At 32.4% G+C, this 1,399-nt stretch overlaps 1 protein-coding gene across 1 annotated transcript in view; it reads left to right on the forward strand.

Annotated features, from left to right (window-relative positions):
* Nucleotides 1-500: 500 nt before the first annotated feature.
* The window catches only part of LOC119590357 (CD2-associated protein-like), a gene marked incomplete at its 3' end in the record, with an annotated part of 10,507 nt that continues 9,608 nt past the window's right edge, over nt 501-1,399 (forward strand). The window contains 1 exon segment of the mRNA XM_037939029.1: nt 501-585. Coding sequence (XP_037794957.1) covers nt 582-585 — 4 coding nt within the window.

Raw genomic sequence — 1,399 nt, forward strand, 5'->3', positions numbered from 1 at the left:
ATAGGTTTTGACAAGCTTTATTTTGTCAAGAAGTGAAATAAAATTTGAAAAAGAACAAAACCTTAAAAACGTAAGGGACAACAATGTAATCGTACGGCTGGCAGCTGTATTCCATCAATTTTGTGTTTCATATTCTCGAAAAATATTTGTGCAACTAGCTAGTTCTTATCAACTTTTTATCAAGTGTTTCCAACATAACACATGAAATCAATATTTTACTTTAGCAAAAATATGTTAGAACAAAAGACGTGAAATGTTGTTTACCATACGAGCCTTTTTCCCTGAAGCGTTCTTCTGTCCGATTACTATAATCACATAAAATAAATGTTTATATATTACGTAAAACATATGATTTATGATCCATATAACTATTAAGTATGGCTGAGGTAAATATCTAAATATCAGATTAGTAGAAAACCATTCTAAGCTTAAATAATATTCAAATTAATCCGGCTTTTCTGTACCTGCGCCAAGGAAACGCACGCGTGTTTTATCAGTAGTACAATAATATTCGTGTAGTGTGTTTGTGTGTGACTTCTCTCTCGGTTGTGATGCTGTAATTCGTGCTAATATACGTTGACATGGGTGAGTTTTTGCTTTCACTCGTTGCTGAAAGACATAACAACGGTTACACTAGGTTATAATTGCATAGAAACTCATAAAGCTTGGCCTAACGTTGCCTTTGCTGTCGGCTACCTCTGCTTCGTCTTGACAGGTGTCAGCTCCCAATGCCCCTAGGCACTTGACAGGGTCACGAAGGCCTGTAGATGTGGAATTCCTAACAAATGCATATACTTCTACAAATAGACAGTAGATAAACTTCACCGTGTGTAAGATTCGCTAAAATAGTTGACTGTCAAGAACGCCAGACGTTAAACAATGCCATGTAATGAAAGAGTTCGTATTCTCATATTTCAAGTGTTTCTCTGAATAAATTTTCATGTAACTATAGTTTCTCTGTAAGTTTATTTCATGTCAGACCAGGCTGATAATTCTGTTAAAAAAAAACTCTATATTAAATGTTCATTCTAAATGGTTTGTAGTTTTATTGAATGAATAATGTCTTATGAAAGAACATTATGTATGGTTAGAAAGCAAGAAAAAAATGTATTTACTTAATCATCACAACTTTGTTCACTAATTTCAGTAGATTTGGTGAATATGAAAATTTTGAATTGTTTCTGATAAGGGGCCATTTCTTAAATATAACATAATTTTATCTTGCATATCATATCTCCTAATTATTCAGGATTTTAGGATGAAAGGAATATCTGATACTGGTTATTTGAATTTTAAGATATGTTTTATTCTTGATATCTAGAGCAGCTGCACAAAATATTTGTTATACAGACTTAGCTAAACAAATGAAGGGAAAGTAAAGTTATATGTGGTAAAGATT

This window comes from Penaeus monodon, chromosome 27, assembly GCF_015228065.2.
Source record: "Penaeus monodon isolate SGIC_2016 chromosome 27, NSTDA_Pmon_1, whole genome shotgun sequence".
In the NCBI taxonomy this organism is placed as follows: domain Eukaryota; kingdom Metazoa; phylum Arthropoda; class Malacostraca; order Decapoda; family Penaeidae; genus Penaeus; species Penaeus monodon.